Raw genomic sequence first — 27109 nt, forward strand, 5'->3', positions numbered from 1 at the left:
CAGCAAGGTCATCTTTCTTCTTTCTGCCTCTTCCAAATTAAGGAAGATGAGGTGTTCTTCAAAGCATCCGAGAGGCACCGAATTGGAGGGCGGTGTCATTTCTTTCATGAAAAGGCAAGGGACTTAATTTATGTTCCTGATGGCTCACCTGAATAGCTGGTGGCATTCTATTCAGCAATAAGCTAATTGCAGCACAAATATTTCTGCCCATCAGTTGGGGCATTATTTATCCTGTGTATAACTTGAAGGGATTTTGTGTGTGTGTTGGAATTCTCACACCTCGGATTAGAATTAATTTCCTACACAACAGGTGTTAATAGTAGAATGTCCCCTCTAGAAATCCTGGGGTGTGGACTGCAGAACTGCCTCCTCTCTTGCAAAGTTGATGGCACTTTGTAACTTTAAAATTGATAGATGAAAGGCATTCATAAATGTTGCTTATGTTACCTAACACTTACCTTACCTACACTGAATTAATTAAATGAAAAATAAATTTTGTTTAGGACCTTGTTCCACCTCCCTTCTTCGATATGCAGATCCTGGCCCCACCATTCAAAACCAAAGGAAGGCTTGAGTCATGCCTTTAAAAATGAAGCACAGTGTGTCAAGCAACAGTTGCTCAATTTATCAGCTCCTTAAGTGAGCAAGACTGAGATGCTTCTACAAATTGCTATTCTGCCACCAGATGGCACTTCTTTACCATTTAATTGCCTATCTTTGGAAATCTTGGTTTTAGCTGTCCTGGATATCAGAATTAAATGTAGAAATGAAGCCAATGTACTTTTGCACTAGCAAGTGGGGAAAAGCTGCATTAGTAGCACGCTACAACAAAACGGAGCTCTAACATATGTTTAAAGTATTTCACCATCCCTTCTTGCTTTGCACTTCCCTCTAACAGGAAACCCATCATGCATTGCCATCATTCACTAGCAAGGCTCTTGAAATGCTTCGGAAGTCTCTGACTAAGCCTAACTGGGCCCCATTCAAGGTTTTACTCAAGCGCCTCACTTCTTCATCTGCTTTAACACTAACACCCTTACAGGAATGTGCTTGTTGCTTGTTTTGCTTCAAGTGCTCGTGATGAAGAGCCCTAAAAGAACCTAAAGAAAATTTAATCCCCAACAATGAACCACAAGACTCCTGCACATGCCTTAAATGCTACAAAACTCTAAAGGATAATGAAAACTCCATCAAATGTTCTCTGTGTAACAAATACGCTCATCATGACTGCTTGGGATTACCCAAGCAATTGATTCAATACCTAAAATCATCCAATGAGTTTCCATTTCTCTGCAATTCATGCAGACCCATACTGGATCTGTTGGAAAGAGTCGATACCATTGAAACACGATTAACATCCCTTGACACCAAAGTAGCATCCCTGGATGCCTTAATAGAAAGATTATCCAACCTCAAAAAAAAAGACACAATGCAAAAACCTGAACACCCAATAGCTACAAACCACATCTCTACTCAACAACCACAACCCAATCCACAACCCAATCCACAAAAAACATAACCCAGACAAATATTGATATCCCAATCCTCATCAGAGAGGCTGTTGAGCGTGAACGAAACGTCCAAATGCCATCTTATTTGGTCTAGAGGGCATCAATGATAATGATGACATCACAACTGTCCGAAACATCATCAGTGATTATCAAGCATCAACCATCTCCCCTGATGAAATACTTGACATTTCCCGCATTGGCCGAGAGCTCAAAAACAGTGACGGCTCTGTGACCCCACGCTTCTGCAGGGTCATTTGCAAAAATGAATCAAGCAAACGCAAATTCATTTACACTATAAATTCACTCGCCAAAACCAACACCAACCATAAGAACCTCCGTTGTCGCCCTGACCTAACCATACAGCAACGTGCCCGCTCCCGTGTACTCCGCACTGAACTCAAAAACGTCTCGACAATGGGGAGAAGGACCTGTACATTGACTACCATGCTGACTGTATCAAAAGTAAGTCACACATCCCACAACTCAGCTTTAACCTTCAACCACAACCCTACCTCAACCAATCCACCATCACCCAAGACTAGGCATGCACGCCCCTAACTACCTCAACTCCAACTACTGCTGGCCTTAAATGCAAGCTACTCAATGCAAGAAGCCTTGTAAATAAAATACCTGAATTTTTCCTCCTACTAAATATGGCTAAATTCGACATTATATTTGTCTGTGAAACATGGCTCAATGCATCTCTCCCCGACTCCATTACCACAGTAAGAGACTATCATGTTTACCGATCAGATCGTGAAATTCGTAGAGGAGGTGGTGTTGCTATCTTCTACAAAAGTCCTTACATCTAAAAATATCCAAGTTACCCAGGAGCTTGCTCTTCCTGAGACCATTATCTGTGAACTATCCTTAAATATCACAATTCGATTCTTACTATGTTACAGAGCACCTGATTATGACATTGAACATGTAAACAAGCTAAATACACTACTAACATGGGCAGCATCCTGCCCATACCCTTTTATCTTTCTTGGTGATTTCAATCTGCCTCATATTGACTGGACCCTAAATGAATGTACAACTGAAACCATACATGCAACCTTTTACAATGCTGTTACAAATCTGGGACTGGAACAGCTAGTATCCAACAACACTAGACTAAACAACTGCCTCGATCTCATCTTCTGCAATAGTTTAAATTTAATTTATGGAATACAAACTAAAGAACCCTTTTCCAGCAGTGACCACAATATGATTGACTTTTGTCTCAACATACGTCCACACAAAAACACCACAATGTTGTGATCCCCAATTATAATTTCAAAAAGGCAACTATGATCTTATAAACAACGATCTCTCATCCCTTGATTGGCAATCTCTATTCAATGGATGCAATACTGTTGAAGACCATTACAACATATTTTTACTTGAAGTCAAAAGAGTCATCAAACTATATGTACCAACAACTACTCCCAAAACAAAACAAAAAAACAGATTGCCCATAACAATAAGGAAACTTCAATCCAAAAAGAGATCACTCTGGCGGAAAAACAAATCTGGTCACGTTGCCAATTTCAAAAGCCGATACAAAAATTTATGCCACCAAATAAAGACCGAATGCACCAATTATCATATTAAACAAGAGGAAAACCTTCTAAGCACCAATTCCACCAATGCTTTTTACAATTTTGTAAACAACAAACTAAAAGATTCAAGGTCCATCCCACCCCTGATAGGACCTAATGGTAAAGACTGCAACGACGACACCATTAAAGCCAACATCTTTAACACATTTTTTGGCTCAGTATTTGTAAACAGCAATGGATCATGCCCAGCATTTCCTAGCGAACCACAGATAACTACAGTGATCTAATACATATCGATTTTACAGAAGACAATGTTGAAAAAGCACTACGCAATCTAAAACCATCCCTATCTATTGGACCGGATGGAATATGTGCCTATCTCTTAAAAAAGTTATCCACTGCCATAGCCGAACCTCTAAGCATAATCTTTGAAAAATCTTTCAGGACCAGTTCCTTGCCTAACCTATGGTCACAAGCCACAGTCATCCCCATCTTCAAAAAGGGAGACCCTTGCCTAGTTGAAAATTACAGACCAATCTCCTTATGCTGCGTCACCTGTAAAGTCATGGAATCAATTATTAACCAATCCATCATCCTCCACTTAGAGACAAACAACCTACTCTCCAATAAACAATTTGGTTTCAGAAAAAAGCTATCCTGTAATCTGCAACTCTTACACTGCAAAAACATATGGACTACACAACTTGATCAGGGCAAAACAATAGATGCAATCTACATAGACTTCTGTAAAGCCTTTGATTCAGTGGTACATGACAAACTACTACTAAAAATAAAATCCTATGGTATCTCTGGACAACTGCATAACTGGATAGAAGCATTCCTGTCAAACAGACAACAAATGGTCAAAATTGGGAGTGTCCTATCAAATTCTGTACCTGTCAATAGTGGTGTCCCCAAGGCAGTGTTCTAGGACCAACTCTCTTCATACTCTACATAAATGACCTCTGTGATCATATTAAGAGCAACTGCGTTCTTTTCGCTGATGATGTAAAGCTGTTCAATACCACAGACAATACTGCTACCCTTCAAGAAGATCTTGACTATGTATCAGAATGGTCAAACAAATGGCAACTTCAAATCTCAACAAATAAATGCTCTGTCTTACATATTGGCAAAAAAAATCCGAAAATAAAATACAAGCTGAATAGTCAAGATCTTGTTGATGATCCAAGCTCTGTAAAGGACCTTGGAATACTCACCTCTAATGATCTAAGTGCTAGTGCCCACTGCAACTACATAGCCAAAAAGGCATTAAGAGTTGTTAACCTAATCTTACGTAGCTTTTTCTCTGGTAATATCACACTACTAACTAGAGCATACAAAACATTTGCTAGACCAATACTCGAATACAGCTCATCAGTCTGGAACCCACATTACGTATCTGATATTAGCACAATTGAGAAAGTCCAGAAATATTTCACAAGAAGAGTTCTCCACTCCTCTACTCGTTGTAGAATACCTTATGCCACCAGACTTGAAATTCTAGAACTAGAAAACCTTGAATTACGCCGTCTTCGGTCTGATTTAAGCATGGTATATAAAATCATACATTGCAATGTCCTACCTGTGAATGAATACTTCAGCTTCAACCATAACAACACAAGAACACACAACAGATACAAACTCAAGGTTAACCGCACCAAGCTTGACTGCAGGAAATACGACTTTAGCAACAGAGTGGTCAATGTCTGGAATACTCTACCCGACTCTGTAGTTTCTTCCCCAAACCCCAAAAACTTTAACCTTAGACTGTCTACTATTGACCTCACCCCTTTCCTAAGAGGTCTGTAGGGGGCGTGCATAAGCGCACCAACGTGCCTACCGTCCCTGTCCTATTGTTTCTTTTATTTTTCTTTTATTTTTCTTATATGTACTCATTTCATGTATTCATAATTATGTATACACTTTTACTTATCTCGTAAACAATTGACAAATAAATAAAATAAAATAAAAAATAAATAAAAGGACCACCGCCAAGAGATCGGATGCTGCAGGGGAACAGAAGGAAAACCGAAGTAGAGTTGCTTCTCTCCGAGTTCAGTCTTCAAAATGTAACCTTTTGATCTCTGAGTTTGGACTGTTTCTTGCAGCTTAAAAAGAATCCTTCAGGGAAAAGGATTCTTGATTTCAGCCTCAGGTTGAGGATTACTGCAGCTCCTCTGCCACTCCCCTATTTCGGAAGTCAAGAATAGGGAGAACCTTTGGGCAAAGGGAGCTTGACATTTGTTATAAGTTTTCCCTCCAAGGACCAGAGAGGAGGTGGTAGAGATGTCCTGAGATCAAGGAAAAAGTCTCCCTCCTAATATGAAATATTGTGTAATCAAAATGTGCATGGTGGATTACATCCAACTTTAAAGAATAAACGTATTTTATGTACCATTATTTCGTGAGCCTCTTCAAGTGTATGGCAGGATTATCCATTTAATTAATAAAACAAACACAATGTCTTTTCCTGTTACTGTGCAGTCTCACTAATACATATAGTACCCATAATAAAAATTAGACAACGGCTTTAGTTTTGTTTTCTAAGTCAATACAATTTCTCAAATTTATTTTTAAGAATTACTTCTAATATATCTTTTTCACAGAAGGAGAGTATAGGGAATGTTCTCATTCCATCTGTAAACACTGAAATACAGATCTGGGAAACAAGGGGAGAGACACAAAAAGTGCATTTTACAAAATTATCAACTAAAATATATTTTACATGTATTACATTTCAATTTAAATTCTACTGACTGCATTTTCAGTTTCAAAAATATTTCCCATATCTAATAGATTAAAAAAGCATGAAATATTTTCATTGAAGATAAGACATTTCAAATCATTTACATGCTGTCTGCAAACAGCATAAAACAACTACACAAATCTTTAAAACAATATTCTTGGCCTGAAGTAGATTCTGACAATTATCAGAAGCAGGGAAGGTTTTGGGTTTCTGTTCTCCAGAAAAGGGGCTCCAACCCTATTTCAGCATTGGGTAGGTAACTAATTTTTTAAAAAATTTTTGTTTGTTTTTAGACTACTGTTGCTTTCCTGCCTGGAGAAGCCAGAGAAAGGAGGGGGGGGGGGAAGTAGCCACAGAAATCAGGACTTTACAAAGTTGCTCTGTTTCTGAAGCTAAATTTCATCTTCTTTCATGAGGGCAGGAACACCATCCTGAATCTGGGTCTCAAGTCACCGTGCTGAGGATTCCAGCCGCCACACCATGAATTCTAAAAAAATCTTTTTGGGAAGAGGCTCTCTGGCACTAGAGTTTCTCTCCCGTTTCTAGTTAAGAAGAAAGAAAGAAAGAAAGAAAGAAAGAAAGAAAGAAAGAAAGAAAGAAAGAAAGAAAGAAAGAAAGAAAGAAAGAAAGGAAAGAAAGAAAGAAAGAAAGAAAGAATCCCAAATCTGACTCTGCATAGATCAGACTAACCAACTCTTCATACACACTCCAACCCAGATCATTACAGAACTGTCCCTTTCTCTCCTTGACTTGGCCAATGGAAGAACAGGCCATGGCTGCAGAGCATATAATACTGCCTCCAATGCTTACCCCTTCCATCAAACAGTTCTCCCTCCAGGGCTGTTTTTTTCCCCTGCATGAAGAAAAGTTGTACGGAATCTTCGCTTCCACACCTGTGCTGTCACAAGATACGCTTCGTAGGCCTAGTTAACCAAGAGTCCTTCTATGTGCCCAAGCAGTGGTTTTGATGAAAGGAAGCCACCACGCGGACACTAGCAAGCTTGGAAAATTCATGCTCAGCCTTAGGGTAGAAGGTTTCTCTTCCAAGCAGGAATATACCCATTCCTGATGGAATGCAATCATCACCTGATCTCTGCTATCCACCATTGGTTAGACTGTTTCACTGTTTCCCCCCCCCCCATCATTTCCCCTCTTTGGTATGTAGAGCAAGTCTGCAGGAACCATTTGTGGCAACACACAGGAAGCTGAATATGGTAGGGCTGCTTTCTCCGGGACAGATATAGAGCACTGGTGGCCCAACTCTTGCTTCTAGCCTGAGGGTCAGAAGACAGTGCTAACTCTACTCAAAAAGGTAACAATATTAAAGCCGTAGAACGCTTCAATGATAACTGAACACTAATTAAATCTCCCTCACCCCTTACAAAAGGAAATAAAAGTAACTACACAGGTCCCTAGTTCAAGTGAGCAACTCTGGCTGTCAGCAGGTACATGGACTAATACAGTGTTGATTCTCCTTTCGAATTAGTGCAATCTACAAATGGAATCCCAGCTGGGTGTGGACTGATTGGGCGGATTCTTCTTATGCTGTCCTTTGGTTTGCTTTAGAATTAACTGAAACAGCTTCGTGTTAAAGCTAAACTAAAGTATTCTAAGAGCTATACATGTAAGGCAAGAGGCAGAAATATCTGTGAGAATCAAGTAGCAGTTTCTCAAAATGCAAACCTCTCACTGGCCAGTTCCTTTTGGAAGCCAGAGTCTCACCAGCACGGGCATGTTTATATGTCAGTGTTGAAGATATTCTGGGGTGGGTGGGAGAGAAGAGAGGTAGACAGGCAAAAACAGACTCAGTTGGGTTACGATGCCTGTTTCAAAGACTGACACTCAAGCACTATGCACTATGCTAGCGCTTCTTAACTCTGGCTTCTAGCCCTCCCAAGTTAGATGAGTGTGCAAATCCAGGTTCTATGAGGACTGTATATATGCGAGCAAAGAAAATGGGATGTGGAAAGGAAAAAAAATGTAATTTACCTCTGCCCAAAATAGGCAGGCCTCTCTAAGTTTGTGGAGAGGAGAGATCAGTATTGTAGCAGCTGTTAGCTATGTCTCAATCTCTGAGATCTTCTCAAGTGCCACCTTATCACCCTCACCATTCCTGTGCCCAATAAGCATGATCTTTAAGGCTGGGCCCATTTCCTGATATCCTGATTTTTATGGCATTTGTTTGGAAATAGGTCCTATAGATGTCAATGTAAGTTAATGCTAAGCAATTGGCTTAGAGCTTCAACCTTAGAAGGATATGCAGCTTTTCATAATGGTGTGAGGTGATCTTTCCCATTTTCTGCTTTGAATCAACCATTTGACTGGGCAATCACACAACACAAAATACTTGAGTGTGGTCCTTCTCAAGTAGTACGTATGCAGAATATGAGAAGGATTTTTAGTATATTGATGGCTCCCAAAACACAGTCTCATCTCCATTTTCAGTATTATACTAAACAAAAGGATATATGTCCTTCTCCTTTTTAGAAGGACATGACATCAGGAATTTTTTATAGTTTGATTCACTTCCACACTGAAGTTTTCCTTCAGTATGTTCTACTCATCCCCAACAAGATTGGCTCTAGATTCAGTTTACTGGCTTTTATCCACTTTTATCCTCCCTTCCCCCCTCCCTCCAATATATGAAGCTCATTGTACAGATATATAGATATAGATTTACAAAAGCAAGCACCTATATCTATATACAGACACACATTTCTTTATAGATATATATTTCCACTTAGGCTTTTTATATGAAGTGCTGTGCTTTGAAGATCTGCCTTGACAGGAAATCTGCTCCCAGATGTAGAGGACTGAGTGCTTCGGGGTTGTTATGTAGTGCCTGTGGACAGCCCTCCACCAAAGGAGGCCCCCTACACGGACAAACAGCTTAGCCTGCCTAATGGCCCACTATTGTTGCTCACTAATGCCACAGCGGTGTTACTGTGGATTCTTCAAGATGCGTCCATGCCTGAAATCATAGACGTGACGGCAGAGAAAAACCAACTCCGGATCAGTGTCCTCTGGCACCTTGCGATGGGCAGGGGTGGAATACTCTTCAGAAGGAGGAACCATCACAGTTTTCTTGCCTGGAATCCCTTCCACGCGACGCTTTGCCAAGGCACAAAATCTGCAAGACAGCCGCATAGTCATGTAGTCATACTAGTGCATTCTTGGTTACTCTGACAGCAGTTGGCCGTAATTCATTCACTCTGGGATTATCAAATTTTGTTTTTATTTATTTGTTTAGTTTTTCCAATGCGAAGACTCCATTATCTATTCCACTCTCTCTCTCTCTCTCTCTCACACACACACACACACACACACACACACAATTCTTTCCCTGGCCGACGCCAAAAGATTGCTGAGTCCCAAGCAAGCTATATGAAGAAAAACGGAGCCATGAGCTTTCCTTCCTCCTTTCTTTCACTTAATGACACATCTTCAAATCACTTGACAGTGGGACTTCAGCAATTTTTTGCTGCTTGCCCATCAACCAGCTGACTGACAGGCTACTAGAAGCCGTGGTGGGCACCCAGGAGGCTTCCAAGGGCTATATATATATAGTCTACAATCTACTGTACAACAGCAATAGCAATTGTATATACTTATATACTGCTCCATAGTCCTTTACAGCACTCTCTGGGCAATTTATAGTGATAAAAATCTGCTCCAAAAAACTGGCTCCTCATTTTACTGAGCACAGAAGGATAGAAGACTGAGTCAATAGTGGTCAGGATTGAACTCCTAGCCGTGGGCAGAGTTAGCCTGAATTCTGCATTCTAACCACTGTGCCACCACAGTACCTACAATCTTGCACTATGATAAAAGGCAAAGAAAACCAATTTCCCACAGTAGGTTAAATTGCTCTTTTTCTTGTAGATTTGGAGCTATGGGTTCCATATCTACAAAAGTTGGCTCAGGATGTACTGGCAAAACTTTTGAGGAAAAATAATAGCATGGTCCCATTGTTCCTTCCCAGGCATCCCTTCTCCAAGATCACCATGTTTATTAAGACATTTGGATCTGGTACATTTCATTCATTCACTTATTTATCTCGTAGTTCTTGTACACGGTCAAATGACAGTGGATACTGCATAGCAAATACATAGTACAAAATATCAAAACTCGTAAAAATACAGCAAAATCAATACATTCGGCTGAAAGGCCAATAATTGGACTGGAAGGGTCAATTGTGCTTCTGTATGTTTTTACTGCTATGTCTTCAGCAGGAACAGGCAATCTGGGGCCTTCCATAAATGCTGAATTACCAAACCTGCAACCCTTGCTAGGCTTGTGCAAAAACATAGATTAATACTTTTAGTGATCTATATATAGATATGCCAGTAGGCACGTACAAAAAAATGTCTGGAAAAAAAAAATGCGGAGGTGATCTCATTAGGACATCTGTGAAAATGCCACAATAGCTTGATTATAACATGTCAGTCTATGGATCATCCGCCTATCTGTCTTTCTCACTCTCTGCCATTCTGGCCCAGTAAATAAGAGGAAAATTCCATTTGCATACTGGAGCTATCTGTGGTGCCTCACGAACCACAACTACAGAGAGGGAGAGAGAGAGGGAGGAGGGAGGGTGAGTGAGGGAGGGAGTGAGTGAGGGGGAGGGAGGGAGGGAGAGAGAAGGAGGGAGGGAGAGGGAGAGGGAGGGGGAGGAGAGGAGAGAGGGAGAGGAGAGAGGGGAGGGAGTGAGAGAAGGGATGGAGGGAGAGGGGGAGGGAGGGAGAGAGGGAGGGGAGAGGAGGGAGGGAGGGAGCACCCTTCCAATAACAAAACAAACCGTCCCGTGAAACTGTTATATTGGGGCCCAGAGACCATAAAGCAAACAAGGTAAGCGCACCACCTACCTGCAGTACTCTGCAAAGGTCAGAACATAGCACTTCTCCTCTATACAGGCCACACTGTTCTCGTCCTGGTGTCGGGATGCAAAGATCTCATTCTGCAAGGAAGTATACAAGGGGATCAGAGTCTGGCAAGAACATTTTTCCATCGCATGCTTTTGTCTGTGGTGTGTTAAAGTACGTATCTTATTTTTACATGCTCTTCGGGTTACATCTTTAAGCTCAGTTCTACCAAGTAGGTCAATTCTATTAGGAGACCAACATGTGATGATTTAAACATTAATGTTTACATTTTCAAGTCATATATAAAGCATTCAGAGTGTGGGTTTTTCGTTCACCTTCTGGAGTGTAATCTTCTGAACCCATATATGAGGCAAACTTTTCATCGCCGAGATGCACATTTTAATCAAAGAATATACACCGCTCAAAAAAATAAAGGGAACGCAAAAATAAGACATCCTAGATCTGAATGAATGAAATATTCTTATTAAATACTTTGTCCATTACATAGTTGAATGTTCTGAGAACAAAATCACACAAAAATTATCAATGGAAATCAAATGTAGCAACCCATGAAGGTCTGGATTTGGAGTTACACTCAAAATTAAAGTGGAAAAAAACACTACAGGCTGATCCAACTTCAATGTAATGTCCTTAAAATAAGTCAAAATGAGGCTCAGTAGTGCTCAGTGTGAACCTGCTTTCATCTGTGAAGAGCACAGGGCACCAGTGGTGAATTTGTCAATCTTGGTGTTCTCTGGCAAATGCCAAACGTCCTGCATGGTGTTGGGATGTAAGCACAAGCCCCACCTGTGGACGTCGGGCGCTCATACCACCTTTATGGAGTCTGTTTCTGACCATTTGAGCAGCCACATGCACATTTGTGGCCCGCTGGAGGTCATTTTGCAGGGCTCTGGCAGTGCTCCTCCTGTCCCTCCTTCCACAAAAGTGGAGGTAGCGGTCCTGATGCTGGGTTGTTGCCCTCCTATGGCCTCCTCCATGTCTCGTGATGTACTGGCCTGTCTCCTGTCTCCTCCATGCTCTGAACACTATGCTGACAGACACAGCAAACCTTCTTGCCACAGCTCGCATTGATGTGCCATCCTGGATGAGCTGCACTACCTGAGCCACTTGTGTGGGTTGCAGACTCCGTCTCATGCTACCACTAGAGTGAAAGCACCGCCAGCGTTCAGAAGTGACTAAACCATCAGCCAGAAAGCATAGGAACTGAGAAGTGGTCTGTGGTCACCACCTGCAGAACCACTCCTTTATTGGGGATGTCTTGCTAACTGCCTATGCTTTCCACCTGTTGACTATTCCATTTGTACAACAGCATGTGAAATTGATTGTCAATCAGTCTTGCTACCTAAGTGGACAGTCTGATTTCACAGAAGTGTGATTGACTTGGAATTACATTGTGTTGTTTAAGTGTTCCCTTTATTTTTTTGAGCGGTGTATTTATTCTCTGAAGGCCCCAGGGATTAGGCTACTAGCGTGGGATCTAATGTTTCATTAATAGGGGTGGTTTAAAAGCAAAAAAAGATATGTCAAGGCTACTGGAGTCTCTCCTTTTTTAAATGAGATAATGCACTAAGTGTCCAATTAGTTGACTTCTATATTGTAACATAGCAATAATGAACATATTTGTTTGTTTAGTAAATGTATATCCTGCTTTTACTTCAGGAGCTATAGGCAGCATCAAATCATTCCTTCTTCTGATTTTCTTCTCACAAGAACTATCCTGAGGTAGGTTGATCTGAGAAATAACAATTAGCCCAAAGCTACCCATTGAACTTTCACATCCAGAGTAGATTTGAACCCTGAACCTGGATCTCTCTGGTCCTATCCTAGGACTTAATAGCATATCGTGCTTTTTGAAGTTTAAGTGCATATATTTAATGATAAGTAAGTTCCACCTCACCTTAATTCCTAGAATGTACGGAAAATGAGATGGATGAAAACTTATTAATTTATGAGAGAGTTTACAATAACCTATCAATACATTAAGTTATGTAACTGTTGTACCAGGCATTTTATGTGTACATTAAAAAAGCAGCGCTTCTTTGAGGGAGCCAAGAAAGAAATTTAATTGAAATAGATTACATTTAGTATTTATATTTTATATAACATGTAAAGTATCTAGCTAAAACGAAATCTGTCAGCTCAGAACTTTGTATAGACATTTCACAGCTCCCAACTGCCTCTTCAATCGCTGATATAATTGGACCAGAAGACTTCATTTTCAAGTAGCTCTTATATTTTAATTTCTGGGATCACCTGACAACACTTCAAATCCATTATTGCCTTTTCTTCAAAGTTCTCACTCCTTCAAAGCTCAATTTTAAACTAAAAGGCAATGGCACTCATATTTTCACTGGGTTAGTCTAAAAATTTTAGATCTGAAGGCATCAGAGGTGGTTGGCTCATCCTATCAGGGGGTTATTGTAGCTGGAATTATACTTAATAATAGCAATAGCTAGTTGGGCAGAGGGGAAGAGGTGCGAGAATATTTTTTTTATTGCTACTGAAAGAAACAATTTTCCTACATCCAAAAGTCTTAACAGAAGAAAAGAACATTTAGATGTACCAAAATTACCATAATGAGAGAGAACCTCTGCATTTATAGTGCTATAAAACACTAATCTGTTGGAAAGTAGCCTTTAAAGATAACCTTGCAGTTTTAAAAGAGAATGCATCCATAGCCTTTCGTGTCTTAAAGTGAATGAAAGCCAACTTTAAAATATGAAGAAGAACTATTCTGTAACAAATTCACAGAGATAAAAGGACACTTTCAGCATAATTTAGGATTGTTTATAAAATTGTGAATGTTTGGGGTGAGGTAATGGAAAGTCTTTAAATGCCTTGCCACTCAAATTACTTCTCAACTTATTCCAGAGGGCAGCTATGTTAGTTTGGTACAGCAGAAACATTCAAAACAATAAATGTGTTAGTCTTTAATGTAGTCTTTGCTACTTTTTCTGGCTTATGAAACAGTGGAGATGTTCCCATATCTAGAAAGAAGTGGCCCAACTATAAAATAAATACTAAGCATTTGTTAAAGCAGGAGCATAAAATGATCCTCCTTTTCTTTGCAAATAAGTGGTTGAAGAAGGATTAGAACCATCAGAACCATCACATCAAGCAGCCTTTGCTGACTCATTTTAATGTCCTGGACTTCCATTCCTGATCATCCTGGCCAAATACTCACCTGATGCATGCTAGAATTACGGCCTCCCTGAGTGTGCTCTGGTCTATAATACCACAGGAGGCTCATCATCAATTCCCCTAGAAAGGAATAAAGTAGTTTTTCTTTTTTAAATACTCTAACACACCAGCATCAAGTAGAACATAAAGGTAGTCTGCTTACCTTTAATAGGGCTCACTAGTGCAGTCATACATATAGGAAATGCATCCATGCATAACCAACACTAGAAGATAGTGAGAACTGCAGGGGATGTTTTTAGTGGGAAGTTCTCACCTATCTCAGTTTCCCCATTAGAAGAACAAGACAAAAATGACGTCTATTACTTGAGCAAAAGTGATTTGTGGGTTCTTACTTGGAAACAAAACTGCAAACCAAAAAAAACCATGCCACTATCTGAAAGGTTGTTAGGTTAATTCCCTTCCTTGTCATGTGTGAGGAGAACTATTTATTGTGGGATGGTTAGGCAATGTCTTGTCGATTAAGCACTGATATCCCACGATTAGTTGCAACACGAATGAGGAGCGAGTTCTGCATCTTTGTTGATATACAAAAACAGCTGGTCCACCTGATTCCAAAACACAGGACTGAACTTTGTACATAGTTGAAGAATGCCATGAATTCTAGATGATTAACATAATATTCATTAATTTGGAAGCTTTTACAGTGGGTAATTCAACTCAGATGGGGTTGTGAATCTTCCAGGGAGATTCAACCTTACACAAGAATGAAGTGTAAGCTGCACAGGTGACAAAGTCAGTTTTTCAGGTGATGATTGCGAGAGTTATAGCTCAGAACAATACAGAAAGCTTTGTGAACTAAATCCTGAAATAGAAACTGCCATAATCCACTAGTCACAGTATTTATTAAGCCACCTGGGGAAGGCTTACAGCATTTTTCCACAGTAGTCTGGGTCAGTGTGAATCTAGAATTGCCCCTATGAAGGGAAACGAGACAGCAGAATGCAAGTAAGACCTCTCAAAGCCTGAGAGATGGAGAAGATGAAGGGTTCCGTGGATCAGTTTTCAAAGTTGGATTAAAAAGAGCAACAATTGCCTATGACAGGTATATTTGGATGATGAGAAGACAGAGATGAGTAATCATGGTACATCTTAAAAACTAAAGAAAAGAACACCTACAAAATGATATTTCCTGTGTTATAACTTTTGTAATGTGAGAACAGGTATGTTGTAAACCAATTAATACAAACCAATTTTAGTAAAGGCAGGAGGTTTTGAAAAATCATCATCTAGATTTTTCTATCACAAGTTGAAGTGTTTCAGTTTCTTAAATCCATCTCTTTTATCATCTCAAAAGAAACTATTGAAGTAAAACGTTTGAAGACTAGAATATATGTGGCTGACTTTACTGCAAACTTCTGGAAGATCTCAAGAACCTTAGCATGAAGAATAGGAGAATGACAAACAAATCCTAAAAAATATTGTGCTACATACTCAAATTATAATAACCCAGGAATTTGATGCAACAGCTTCTCTCAATACACTAGATTTAGTAAGCCTGAGATTTGAGAAGCATCTACAATAATAGGATTTGGTATCAAGTGTCAAAAGAGAAGATAGTATTAATATCCTTAAATTTCATGCAGGTTCTTAAGGTTCATTGTAATTAAGGAAACAGATGCTATTGAGTCAGGAGATAAATGAAAGAGTGAAATAGGTGGTCTGATTAAGTGGAAAAACCGTCAAAGTGATAATCTTCAGAATTTGAGTGAACATATGCAGGTAAAGTTTGAAAGTATCAGTGGGGCAGATTGGTAGAATTCACATTGAAATCTGGTCCCTAAATGGTGCCATGGCTCACATTGCATGGAAAGATGACAATGCCCTGGAGAAAAATGGAGAAACAGGATCTATACTAGTCTATATAAAAATTCTTCATCAGAGGAGCCATAGTAGGAAGTGTTGAGGGATTTCCTGGCAACTCTTAGTGAGATCAGGATGACCTGGACTGAGAAGAACATGATTTCTTTGGCAACTTGTCTGGACTGTTGAATCTCTGTGTTAGAAAGTCATTCAGGGTCTATCAAAGCTGGAGACAAGGAGACGGTTATGGCAAATGAATCCTCTCAAGTGATGCAGTTGAATGAGGCCCAAAAGAGGATACCTTTGATATAGTATTAAAGAGAGACTTTGTACTGAAGACTTTTTTTAAACCAGGAAGATCACTGGACAAATGATTGGAATGGGAAATTCCGTAACTTGCTTGAAATAGTAAAAAAAAAAAAATGGTATGCGCATCTGAACTTCTAAGAGTGGTTAGCACTGAAGATCAAATTGGAGCTATTGATTCTGAAGTGACTGGTATAATTTCCAATGTCATTATCTCTGAAGCCCAAATAGATATGAGAATGACCTTCTCCTGTAAACATAGCATGACACTTGAGCAAATGGTGTTTTTCAAGGATATTTAACCATCAAGACAGCTTACTATGACATGAGTTTCTCTTAGTCTTAGCAGACAGAAAGAATGATGTTGGTAGGGAGCAATTTGCTATCATAGTTTTTGAAGTGTGCCTTTGCCCCACACCTGCAGAGGACTCCTTCAAAACTTTTGCCTCAGTGAAAGATGCAGGAGAGCAAACAGAAATCATAAAACAACCTCTGAATCACTAAGCACATTTTCGAGAAGAGAAGAATCCAGATGATGCTATAGTGTCAGAAGGAAACTAATGGAAGCAATGGAAAACATTCTCAGATGTGGACTAGATGTTAAGTTTCCAAAGAAACCATCTGCAGTTCTAGAAATTTCCACTACTGACTCTCTGAAGACTCATCACCCAGTGTGAAATGCACAGAGATCATGCCACCTCAATCCATGGAAATGTCACCCTGCTTTGCAATTGAAAGAGATGTTAATGCGGATTGAATGCCCCGTGCAAACCTTCTAAGTTTCTTTTTGCCCCTAGCTTTACGAGACATGTTTGTATTTTTAAAATATGTGGAAATAATTCTGAGGAGCTGTAAACATTGTGAACTGATTCAAATTCAGCACCACAAACTGCCTGCTTGTGTTGCATGTTAACAGTATACTCCCTTCCCCCATATCCTCAGTTATGGAGAGATGCAAGTATAGTCTAACTGTCTTCAATGAAAGCATTTTGAAAATGGCCCGTCTACTTTCATTAATAATACAACTGATGGAGATCCCTAACCAGTAAACCTACGGGGAAGGAACAACATATACCCCACAAATATTTTTAATTTCTTATTTCCAATTCTCTGGCAGCATGGCCTTTGTTTAGTATGACTTTATGGCAATCAAACGAACAGAAATCAAAGTTATCTTCCATTTCCCGGATGACAAACTACAGAGAATATTAGCCTAATTAGAGGTTCAAGACATTCTGGCTGTGGAAATATTTTGTGGGAGTTGCTGTTTCTGACGTTAACTTGGCAAAATCACTGCAACTGTTTCCAGGGTGTACATCCCCAATTATTAGAACCAATGTCTAATGATTCTTAGGAAATAAAGTAAGCCGAAAAGCTTCAGAAATTATTCCACTTTGGGGTTTTTTGGGGTGTGTGGTGGGGTGGGGTGATGTATGGGTGACTATTAACCAATTGGATGTAATTATCTGTTGTAAGAGACATAGGCAGTTTTGCCAATTCAAAATCTAATTCAAGGACAGAGTTGATTACTCTTCCCTTCGTGTCAGAACAGAAGCCTCTGAATGCCTTTAATAGTAAGGCACCAATTTGCCAACTTAAAAAAAAAAGAACTGCACTGATTTTGCCAAGTTGACATCAGAAACAGCAGCTCCCACAAAGTATTTCCATGGCAGGAATGTCTTGAAACTTTAATTAGGCTAACATTCTCCGTAGTCTGTCATCTGGGAAACGGAAGATAACTTGATATCTTTTTGCTTGATTGCCATCCAGTAGTACTAAACAAAGGCCATGCTGCCATAGAAATGAAAATAAGAAATAAAGATAATTTGGGGATATACGCTATTCCTTTCCCTTTGAGCTAATGGTTAGGGATCACCATCAATTGTATCATCCCAAAGATGCTTTTTTAAAAGGCAATTGGACTTAGTTTTTCCTTGCTCCTCATCCAAGAAGCTTTTTCAATTCAGTCAGTCAGAACTGAAGAAGCTTCTTAGATGAGAAGCAAAATGTCATCAAGGAAAAAAACAAAATCCAGTTGCCTTTTGAAAAAGCACCTTTGGGACAATCATGACCTGGATGACCGAGAATGTCTATTAATTGCCTTATTAAAGAGATGATGTAAATGAAAGAAAGGTCCACAGGTTGCCAACTGGACTTCCAGGTTAATTTAATTTCTTCCCTTGGATCTTCCTGACCTGATCCAAGCTTGCAAGTATTATCATCATGGATACAGATAGGTTGCCTGAATCATTTATATGCCTTTTACATTCTAGGGATTTCTGTTACACTGGGCCTTCGGTAGACAGCTACACAGGGGATAATATGCAAAACGATTTTCAGATACACACACACACACACACACACTCCAGATTCCATAAATCTTTTCTAAACAAATACATTATCACACAGCTAACATCCATCATATCATCGGCCATTATGTTTTGTGCTCAATACCTGTTTTGGGGTCTTCCCACAGGGCGGATATCTTAGCCACGTAAGGCATCGATTTCTTCCGTGGCCCTGATTTCAGAAGGACTGTATCCCGAACCCGAATGATTTCTCCATCTCTTTCCACGGCCTGGTAGCTCTTACGAACAGCTGGTTCTGGCTCATTCTACAAATATTGACAAGAGAGAGCGCCAAGAAAAGGAGTCAGTCTGTAAAAACAATGCTGAGAAACAGACACCAGCAGCCTCCACTACGCCAAGGAGACAGCTTCCTGCCAAAAAAAGGGTGTCTTTATTGCTAAAGAGCCCATGGAGAAGACGGATCATACAAAACAGCAGGATGCTTCTCTCTTCCCAGCGGGTTAATTTCAGAAGCAAAACATGCTGCTCAAATGAAAGGTAACGATTACTAAAGCCAAGAAGAAGAAATTATTCAACTCACTTTACTTAGTTCAGATTCATTTTAAGGACAAAAGCCGGACAAAAGGGGAATTGCTTCATGCCTGGCTCTGTGGGAGACTGCAAGGCTAACAACCCCATTAATCCATTTGAAGCGGCCTGGTGGAGAAATCATTAATGTGTGTCCACTGATACTGAACTGCTCTTGGTTGCAAAGAGTTAAACGATTGAAGGACCACGCCCGCTCCACTTATAAATCCTTCTTTGCCGATTTCCATGATGCGCATTGAAAATATGATTTGCCTTGTGAGAACTGTTGCCAGATATTTGTCCTGCTATAACCAGTATGGTGGAGTGGTTGGATACTAGAAACCAGGAGACTTTGAATTCTAGTTCCAACCTTGGGCACCAAGCCAACTGGGTGACCTTGGGTGAGTCACTTTCTTTCAGCTTTAAGGAAGGAGGCTAAATCATTTCTGAAAAACCTTGCCAAGAAAATGCAGGGACTGGTTCAGGCAGTCTCCCAGAATTGAGCAGAAGGAAAAAAAAGTACAAAATAGTCTGCTATAAGCACTGTAACCAAACATCTATGTGTGCACATATGTGGATATCCCCACATAATGAAATATTTTTGTGGTGTTACATTTCTTTGCCCACACACATAGTAAAGATCTATACAAAATGTGTGTTGTAGTTAGAAGTTTCAAAATGGAAAAGTTGATACCAACTCTAGCTATAGTATATACTTAAATGGACACTTTTATATAGATTTGTCCATAGATAACAGTTCTCCCCTCTCACTGCTATTGTACATTTCTAATATGTTCCATGTGTTACCAGAAAAAGTATGTTACACCGTATTTCTTGTGCTTTTAGAATTCCTCCAAAAATAAGTTTTTAGAATGTTTACAATGGTGTGGTCACAAAATAAAATGGAATTGCCGAAAGAAATCTGTGAGAAATACTTTACCAATCTTGATATTCAAAGTCATAAGATCTGGAATAAAAATGATGTGCTCAAAGAAAAAATCGAATTCTGGGACGGGGAGGGGTTTCACTCTCAAACTGGAGAAAATAACCCTGTAAAGACTTTTATCTTAAGATTTATGACAATGATGCTTTCTAAAAATCACTCCCACAGTTTCCAGGCAGGCATTGGTATGAAACACTGGTGTGAGATGCGCTCACCACCACCACCAGTGAAGTTCCAGTGACCAATGCCATTTCTGTCCCATGATCAAGTATGAATCCTGATGCAAAGATTTCATCTAGGAATCTCTTGTTGCTAATTTCCCACCACACGTTTGAAGAAGGAAAGAGATTAAAAACTAGGCAAGAATTGTCCAAACAGGAGACAGCCTTTTTAAAGGCAAGTGGCATTATGCCTGCCCCAAGATGATCTCTTGGAGCTAGTTGCTTACATCTCCCCATGCCACCCAAACAAGCCAGAAAGGACACGCGGAAGGCAGATTTAGTATGTCAGAGGATTCAATCTATTTCTTTGGTCTCCACAAGATCAAATGTATTCTAAGTAGCAACACCAAGCGATGCCTCACTCTCTGAAATGGAGTCTCCCCATCCAGCATCCAAACCAGAGCAGACAGAGAAGTTACTTTATCTGCAAGGAAATTCTCTAATTTATGTGGTGTGTCTGCAGGGAGTTTATTCTACCCATCCTCTCTAAAAGATTCTGGGTCACTCTGAACATAGTTGCTAGATGGAACCAATGGATACAATAATTGCAGAGGAGAACTTTGCCGTTTGCATTGCCACTGAGTGGGTCTCAAAACATGAACTCTTGCCAAAGTTTGGTTGTGGTTTCTGTATTTTGGCCACAAACAAACATTTTTTCAATCATTTCATTTCTCTCCACTCTTCAGAAAACCAAGAAACTCTGCCTGGGACAAAAGTGTTGTGGGAGTAGCCACATTTATTACTCTGGCTAGATCTACTATGTCATGAATGGGTATAATCTTATTCTGCACAGATCTAGCATTTAGTGATAGAAGTTGGTTACCAAATTGCCCAAGAAGGCAGCCATATCTACAGGATTATTATTTGCAAAAAAGTGGCCAAAAGTGCCAAACGCAAATATAAATGAGAGAATCTGAATGAGAAAAGATGGCAAGGGCTGAATTTCAGAAGAAGGAAGCATAAATAGAAAGCACACTGAGTGTAAGTAGTCTTCCACCTATATCCAAACCTACAAATGGGCCTTGGAGTTTTGGCTTTCCCAGAACCGCCGTGGTCATGTGACTGAGATTTGGTCAATCTGTTGCAGCACCGCATGATCATGTGATCACCATTTGTAACCTTCCTTGCTGCTTCCCAAGAAAGGCAATGCGGATGCCAGCTGGAAAGGTTGCTGGTCGCTGGATTGTGTCTCCCCTACCCATGCACCCTCCCCCCCCAGCCCCATTTCGTTAACATTCATTTATTTAATTTATTTATTTGCTCCCCCATCTCATACTGAAATGTCTGTGGATGGCTTATAGTGTTAAAATATTAAAATCCTGACAGATAAATATTTTGTAAAACAATAAAAATGGAAATCACAATGAAAATAAAATTAAAGGATGGGGAAGGAGGGAACAGGATATCCGGGGGCTGGGGGTGGTGTAGGATTGTCTCTTAATCTATTCACCACCTCCAGTGTGATGCTCCCACATTAGGACCCCAAGCCATCTGGCAGAGCCAGGTCTTCAGGTTCTTGCAGAAGGTCAAGACTGATCTCAACTCAGGAGTAAGATGTTCCAAAGGGCAGGAGCCATGGCGGAGAAGGCCCTTCTCTCCTGGACCCCGCTAGCTTGAATTCCTTGACTAACGGGGTCCACAACATTCCTCCTCTGCCAACACAGGTGGGGAGGCCAGTCCCAGTGGGGTGAGATGGTTATGCTGACCATAACTGCCTAATGACTATGGGAACTGGTTAACGATTGTAACCAGGACTGCAGGGATTGCTGTTGCTAAACAACGTAATTGCACTTTACAAGTGCACTGCTTAACAATGGAAATTTCAGTTCCAATTGCTGTCCTAAGTCAAGGACTACCTCTAAGAGATTTTATAGAATACCTTGTCGGTAAGGTAGGGATCCACAACCCCCGCTCCGTGGACCGGCACTGGGCCGTGGCATGCCAGAAACTGGTTTGCACAAGCAAGTGAAGTCCCATCTGGCAGCATGCAAAACCATGCCCCCTCCGATCCGTGGAAATACCTCTCTCCACGGAATTGGTCCCCGATGCCCAAAAGGTTGGGGGCTGCTGCTGTAGGGTTTTACAGTAGAGAAGCACTTGCCTCCAATTGCAGATTACAGAACTCCATTAAAGTCCATCAAATGATCAATTATTTAGGGGATTGCAACTAATTGTCTCATAAGCCATTTTGAAGTATTTACAGAATTTGAATATATAGTAACTCCAATGTCATATCTGGTCGCAAAATGGGTGAATATTAGTAGTGTAGTTTTAGAGTCTGTCTTGCAGCAATTTTTTTTTTGGTAAAGATGTAGTTGTGTACAATCACCAAACCTTAGTAAATTTTTAAACAGGAATTCTACCTTCTTAGGATTCAACTTTTTAAAAACATTTTTAATCCTACCTTTATTATTTTATAATAATATACATTTTAATATATATTTATAGATAATTTATAATTTATAAACATTTCTATTTGTGTAATATATTTCTATAATTATATTTATAAATTGCTATAAAATTATAGTAGGAATTTATAATAACTCTGGAACTGACGTGTTTACAGAAATTAATAATTTCCCTCTTTCTAATTCCTGTGTTTTTGACATGAGAGACAAGATTATTTTTATAAATAACTCAAGGCAACTATCATACTTAATACTCCTTCCTCCTCTTAATTTCCCTATAACAACCCAGTTAGGTAAGTTGGCCTGAGAGAATGACCAGCTTTAAGTCACCCAACTGGCTTTCAGGCTTAAAATGGGATTAGAATTCAGACTCCTAGTTTGTAGCCTGATGCCTTAACCACTAGACCAAACTGGCTTCCAATATTAGGACTATTATTTTATTGCCTAGAGAAAGATGGCTGATGTTTGAAGACTTTGCTGTGAACAGCACTCTGAAAGAGATACAGTACTTCCTTAACAACAAGTAGTTTGCTTAATTCCAGCACCTAATATTTATTTCTCCTATACAAATACGTATATGTACAATAAGTATAATCTATAGATTTCCAGTTTAACTTAGTTTTTAACAAATCTATTATTTTTCTCATTTTTAAAAAAAAAAGGTCATTTAAATATCTTCTAGGGAAGTCTTCCAATATATTTCTCAAAGAAAGTATACTTTAAAAATGATGAAAGCAAGACTTTTAAGTCAAAGACAAGCTATGACTAGCCTCTTTGCCTTGCTATCTTTGCTGAGAAATTGCTACAAGGCATTCTGCTCCTGTCCCAAATAGGTAAGATTTAGATTGCAATGATTACAGTAAAGATAAGATTCTTTTCTTCCTACACCGAAAGGCAATAAAACATTATGTCACAAACAATCCTGATGTAACCTAAATTGTTTTGCTTCTTTACTATACACTGCTTCTTTCTATATATATATATATATATATATATATATATATATATATATATATATATATATATATATATATATATATATGGATCTTTGGTTGTTCGGTTTTCTCCCGGAGAAAAGATCCACATACAAATACCCGAGAACCTCAGAAAACAAATATATATATATATATATATATATATATATATATATATATATATATATATATATATATATATATATTCATTCATTCATTCATTCATTCATTCATTCATTCATTCATTCTTAGCTCTGCCTGCTAACAAGAAAAAGTCATTTGCAGAATGCTTACCACAACATAGACAGCCTTCTCAGATGCTGCTCCAATGGGTATCCAGCCATTTGTGGCTCTCCTCCGGTTGATGCGTTGCTGCTTTGGATGCAGGTGACTTCCCACTGTTTTGCTGTCAGATACGTGCAAGCAGCTAGTGGTATTCCGGAGGCCCGACTTTGAGCCGCTGGGTGGTTTGGAGCTCTGCGGGCATTCACGGGCCATCGTCTGGGGCTCTGAGTTTGGCGTTCGTAAGTGAGGAACAGGTTCTGCAGCTGGTGGCACGCTGGGTACCGGACATCCTGAGAGAGGATGGGCAGGTGAAACGGGATGTCCTGCCACTGGGATTGTGAGGCTCAGCTGGTCCAGGGACTTGCAGCTATCTACAAGGTAAGCAAGGTGAATAACTAATACAAGATTCAACCTTTCACGATTTCTGGAATCATTCCCAAGGAGGAACATTGAAAAGCACCATTTAACCATAACCATATTATAGCCAGAACTCCAGTCTCACATTTGAGAATTACCAGAACAGATATCAAAGGTGATCTACAGGCCATATGAATATGTGATATTTTTATCAGTTGGTTTCCATCATAATTAACTCAGCATTCTTAGTATACAAAATGTATGACCTCTATATCTATACTAAATTATCAAATCTTATTTTCAGTCTTGAGAATCAAGACATCATTTTCCTTGAATATTTCCTCAACAAAATAAAAACCTGCAGTTCTAGTGCTACACCTGATGAATAGAAAAAAGAAAAAAATGCAGAAGCAGTTTCATTTAAACTTTCTATGCATTACACCTATCAAAAGTGTCCAGTGCTCACCTCCCTAATACTTAATACAGTTTCTACCCATGTTTCACGAGTCCCAGAGGGAGTCATTAGCCCATATTTCAGTAGCTAAGGAAAAAGATGCTTTCCATTTCCATATCTTCCCCCTCCACAAAAAGTTTGGCATTTGGAGCAAATAAATTTGTTTGAAAACGTCTTCTTCAGATTTTCAATCATTCATAAAATCCATGTTTTTGAAATACAAATCACTAGGGATGTATAAAATGTTCTATGCTCAAATCATTTTGAAATACTTCTTCTTAATTTCCAAACATCAAAACAAGGTGTTTCAAAACATCTCCAAAAGGATTAAAATATCTTGTTTCAAAAGCAAAATAAATTATTTTTAATTTGAAAAGTACCGTTTTGAATTCAAAATGGAATGTTTCAAATGGAAATCTTTTACACACCACGATAAATCATGCCATCAATTCCTGCCATACTAGCATATTGGATGGACCATATTTCTATTTGATCAACAGTGGGATAAAGTCTTTTAATTTTTCTCCCGACAATATGCATGAATTCAAGAATAATTATCAAGTAGTTTATCAAATAGTATCCCAAGAAAAATTACAGCAGGGGAATGATGAAACTGGGAATCAAAATAGTTCAATTCAGCTCTGCGGAGATCTGGATTTAAATGGGGGAAAGGTGACTTAGATGTCCATGAGGGCACATGCCTACATATTGTAGAAATGCGAAGCCCGCGGGTAGCCTAAAAGCTGTGATCTGACCTTTCTTTGATTTTGTTTTCTCAATGTCTTGCTCTTGATTCCAGCCAAGGGAAGAAAAAATGCTCTGTTTGAACTAAGGCTGAGCAAAAAACTGGGGACACTAAGGAGGAGTGTCCTCAAAATTTGGCTCAGCCTATTGGATGAGAGAGGAAGCATCTCCCATGCCTAGATGCTCTGAACAGCTCATCTGGAGAATAACAAAAACTTCTTTTCCTGGGCTCATGCAACTTTTTCTTTCTAACCTAGATCACGGCACAGCCCTATGTGGAAGTAGCTGCTGATGCAGTGCTAATGAAGGCTATCATCACATAAACAGTTGAAAGTAAAACATGCTTGACATTGGTCATGATTTTCAAGGACACAGAATGAGTGGACTGAAGTCTTCAAACTTCATCAAATATGTTTAGAATAAGAGTCATGCATCTTAATGTAAAGATTCTGAGTGGCAGGAATCAGTGCAGATAGAAAGTGGCTTACGCCTGACCAATTCCACAAGAAGTATCCATCACCCTGAAGAGTGAAACATTTTTACATGAGCAGAGGTATTACTACCCATAAAAATCAATAATGCTTCGTGTAACCTCTAGAAAGCAAGAAAGTTCATTGACATGCAAGCTGTGATAAAACCAAGTCCCTGCTGAAATTCCTGGAATCCTGACAACTAGTTTTTTTTAAAAAAAGAATATTGCCATTGATTTTGACCTAAAGAATGTAGCATGACTGAGATGTTTTACTGAGAGAAAAAGCCATGAAGCTATTACTCTGTCCCATAGGGAGAGCAGCAGGGGTGGGATTCTACAGGCTCGCACCTATTCGCTAGAACCGGTTGTTAACATTCTAAGCAGTTCAGAGAACCAGTTGTTAGAAGAAATTACTGGCCTAATCCTGTAAGGAAAGCAGGAAGGAAACATTCTGGTGTTGCTTACAAAAACTGCCTCTCCGTTAACCCTTATTACATTCTTGGCAGGACTAGACTTCCTATCTCAGGAACGTCTCTGGAGTTTTCCCCCCTCCTTTGCTGGTACTTTGCTTGTGTGAAGTGACCATTCAAAGTTACAATAGCACTGAAAAAGGTGACTTATAACCATTTTTCACACTTACGACTATTGCAACCTCCCCACAGTCACGAGGCCAGATGAGGAGATGCGTGCCTCGATGTGAGTGATGTTGAGTTGGCCAGGCCCAGCCAGTCACATTACCACCAAGCCACGCCCACCAACTAAGCCACACCCACAGAACCGGTTGTTAAAAAATTTGAATCCAACCCCTGAGGAGCAGCATGAACAAATAGTAATAATACTGCTACCACAATTGCACAATTAAGGATAGCTAATAAATATGACAAAAACATTTAACGATCCCAATGTTAGAGATTGCAAAGACCCTTCTGGAATGCTGAACTCCCTGGACTGAGTAGGTTCTCCCTTGTTATGTTAAAAAAACTATAATTCTCAAGGCATACATAATATCTCAAGGAGGGAATGGTGGTCTATACAGAACTGAGAGGTACTATTTCTTTCTGAAAAGGGTTGTTTCATATATCTCAAATAAGGATGAAAGGAAAATAGCTCCAGTCTGTATTTTTTAGATGAGCCTACTCAATCTGCACTTCTCAAACTTTCAAGTGAATTTGAACTTGGCAAAGTGCATTGTGAAAAAATACCAGAATAACAGAGTTGGAAAGGACCTTTGAGATCCTTCTAGTCCAATCCCCTACTCAGGCAGGAAACTCTATACATTTGCAAAAAAGTAGGAGACAGTACAGGTAGCCCTCCTCTTATGGCTACCGTTGAGCCCAGCATTTTCGTTGCTGAGTAAGGCAGTTATTAACCGAGTTGC

General features: G+C 39.6%; 1 protein-coding gene and 1 long non-coding RNA gene across 2 annotated transcripts in view; one reads left to right on the forward strand and one right to left on the reverse strand.

The window, feature by feature from the left end:
- The first annotated feature begins 6297 nt into the window (after positions 1-6297).
- Positions 6298-6531, forward strand: LOC148128211 (uncharacterized). Its single transcript, XR_015741038.1, has 2 exons — positions 6298-6352; positions 6426-6531. It is a non-coding gene; the product is annotated as an uncharacterized LOC148128211 (long non-coding RNA).
- A 582-nt stretch (positions 6532-7113) lies between these two features.
- The window catches only part of BAHD1 (bromo adjacent homology domain containing 1), a 65321-nt gene continuing 45325 nt past the window's right edge, over positions 7114-27109 (reverse strand). Inside the window, exons 3-7 of the mRNA XM_026710230.2 lie at positions 23714-24075; positions 18452-18611; positions 13875-13951; positions 10673-10764; positions 7114-8937 (exon numbers count right to left, since the gene is read on the reverse strand). Of these exons, the coding sequence (XP_026566015.2) occupies positions 8748-8937; positions 10673-10764; positions 13875-13951; positions 18452-18611; positions 23714-24075 (881 nt within the window). The 3' untranslated portion in view covers positions 7114-8747. The remainder of the gene's footprint in view (positions 8938-10672; positions 10765-13874; positions 13952-18451; positions 18612-23713; positions 24076-27109) is intronic.

The sequence above is a fragment of the Pseudonaja textilis genome, chromosome 1, assembly GCF_049901715.1.
Source record: "Pseudonaja textilis isolate UNSWEBS1 chromosome 1, rPseTex1.2, whole genome shotgun sequence".
Classification (NCBI taxonomy): Eukaryota; Metazoa; Chordata; class Lepidosauria; order Squamata; family Elapidae; genus Pseudonaja; species Pseudonaja textilis.